The sequence below is a fragment of the Penaeus japonicus genome, unplaced genomic scaffold, assembly GCF_977035675.1.
Source record: "Penaeus japonicus unplaced genomic scaffold, GWHDUDI00000001_assembly GWHDUDI00000026, whole genome shotgun sequence".
Taxonomy (NCBI): Eukaryota; Metazoa; Arthropoda; class Malacostraca; order Decapoda; family Penaeidae; genus Penaeus; species Penaeus japonicus.
This window is the reverse complement of record NW_028234428.1, coordinates 12,157,065-12,159,564: the sequence shown is the minus strand read 5'-3', so window position 1 is coordinate 12,159,564 and position 2,500 is coordinate 12,157,065. Positions and strand designations below refer to the sequence as shown.

Here is a 2,500-nt window from a genome sequence, read left to right as displayed (position 1 = left end):
TAACTAGAACTCTAAGAAAGAAATCATTAACACTAACATTAAATATTTACAAGAGATTTTGCCCTGTCATAAGAATCGTGGAGAGTCGCCATAGAGAGGGAGAGCGGAGAGGAAATGGTCAAAACGCGTCGAAGAAAAGAAGGAGGAGGAGGCGATGGCAGAAAACATCCCTTAGAAACAAGGGCGTCGCATCAAGCGGGTGAAAGAAGCTTCGTTTTCTCTTTCTTTTCGGTTTTTTTTTTTTTTTCTTCTTCTTCTTCCCCGAGGATAAGAGGAGGGAGACGTCCATCGCGGGGCGAGGAAAAGAGTCCTTGGTTCGTCGTGTAGGAGATGGGAGCACGGGACTCGCAGCGGCGTCAGGCACAGTCATGCGTTGTCGTCTGGGTCGGCGAGGGACGACTATCGGTGGTCGTGTTCGCTTTCGGGGGGGTAGCCCATGTAGTAGGGATTGTTGGCCGGGTAGTAGCTACGCCCACTGTGCGCGCCCACCGTCCCGTAGGCGGGTGGGATGGGCGTGGTGGGCGGGGGCATCATCTTGAGGGTTCCGGCCCGGGAGGAGGGCGGGTGAGGAAGCGTGGGGTAGGGCCCTGGGTAGCCCCCCCAGCTGCTGGGCGGGTGCGGGGGCTTGAGGCAGGTGCAGTTGCTGTGCTGCCGCATGGCCAGCGGGCCGGCGAGGGGGCCGCCGCGGTACTGCGCGTCCGAGCGGAGTCTGATGAGGCAGATGATGATGATGAGCAGCGCCACAAAGGCCACGACGCCGCCTACGATGCCGATGATGACGGTGTCCATGTTGGTGAGGCCGCCGGCGCGCGCGGGCGTGCTCAGCTTGCCGTCGATCTCGTTCTGCTTATCGCTCGGGCGCCCCGTCATGTCCTCGAAGGTAATGATGTTGTCGGTGGTCGTGGGTCGCCTGCGCGTCGTGGTGAAGAGCGGGAGGTCCGTGGTGGTCGTGGTGGGACGGCCCTCGCACGTGAGGTCCTCCTCCTTGAGCGCGGTGAGGACGACGCCCTCGAGGGACGGGGGCGCTGTGCAGGAGGCGTTGTAGAGGGCGTCGTCGGGCCCGCGCTCGACCAGCCAGCGGCGGAGGGACTCGGTGTTGCAGTCGCAGAAGATCGGGTTGGACACGAGGCCCTTGAGCTCCAGGTGGCGCTGCCGGGAGTCCAGCGTACTCAGGAACTGCGGGCTCAGCGACGTGATGCCGGAGTGCGAGACGTCCAGCGAGATCTTGGATGACATCGGCACCGGGAAGAACATGTTGGAGCCGAGGTTGCTGACGCTGGTGTTGACGAGGCCGATGGTGAGCTCAGGGCTGTTGATGCCAGCGAAGGCACCGCCAGAGAGGGCCTCCACCGATCGGCCGCGGACTGTGAGGCTCCTGAGGCGCGGGTAGAAGGCCGGGTGGAGCTGGTCGTGGACTTCCTTATCCGTGAGCTCGATGTCCACGACCTCTAGCCCCGGAAGACCCTCCAGGATGCCCCTTACGTCCAGCACTGCCAGCGTAGGCAGAGTGTGGAGATGCAGCTCGCGGAGGGAGCGCAGGAACGTCAGAGCTGCTCGTTCTACGCGGTTGACACGCGGGAGATGAGCCACCTGTAGGACCTCTAGGTTACCCATGTAGTTGAAGTCTCCACGGACGATGTATGCCAAAGGGTTGTGTGAGATGTCAAGCTCTCTCAGGTCAGGGATCTTGGGCGAGGCACGAGCCAGGCCATAGCTGAGATTTGGAATCTGATTGTGGGACAAGTCCAGCACCTGGAGATTCTGAGTCAGCTCGAACACTGACTCCTTGATCTCTACAATGTTATTATCGGAGAGGTTGAGTGACAAAAGGAAGCGTGCCTCAATGACTGGGACATCCGTCACATTTGTGCCGGCCAGGTTGAGGTGCCTCACTGTCTTGGGCTCGTTCAGCAGGATGAAAACGGCCTCCTGATTCAGTGGGTTGTAGGACAGGTCAAGCATCTTGGTATTCACCAAAATATTGGCGTTGCTGGGAACACTTTCGATCTTGTTGTTGGACATGTTGAGATCATTTAAGAAGAAGTACTGATGGTGCAGTGAGTTGACAGGGACCTGTGTGAAAAGATTGTGCGCCAGGTTGACCGACAGAAGCTTCTCGATCTTCGTCCTCTGGAAGATGAGTTCCGGCAAGGAGGAGAGCTTGTTGTGGCTCAAGTCCAACTGCAGCCACGCGATGCCGAGAAACACATCCGCAGGCAGCTCCTCAAGGTTGTTGTGGCTCAGGTTAAGTTCCTGCAGCTGGGAGGAGTTCTGGAAGGCCGTCTCGGCAATGGTCTCGATGCCGTTGCTCTGCAGATTGAGCTCTCGGAGGCGGGGCGAGTTGGCGAAGTCACTGCTCTCGAGGGTCTTGATGGCATTGCTCTCGATGTCGAGGTGCTCCAGCTGGGCCAACTCCTGCACAATCTCGGCCGGGAAGAAAGACAGGCGGTTGTGGGCGAAGCTAAGCCACGTGAGCTTGGAGTGCAGCTGGAAGGCCTGA

The 2,500-nt window shown here is 59.0% G+C and overlaps 1 protein-coding gene across 1 annotated transcript in view; it reads right to left on the bottom strand.

Moving 5' to 3' along the window:
* LOC122245975 (uncharacterized) overlaps positions 1-2,500 on the bottom strand; it is a 17,305-nt gene that overhangs the window by 1,036 nt on the left and 13,769 nt on the right. Inside the window, exon 10 of the mRNA XM_086551984.1 lies at positions 1-2,500. This exon is cut by the window's left edge and continues 1,036 nt beyond it; it is cut by the window's right edge and continues 782 nt beyond it. Coding sequence (XP_086408110.1) covers positions 400-2,500 — 2,101 coding nt within the window. The 3' untranslated portion in view covers positions 1-399.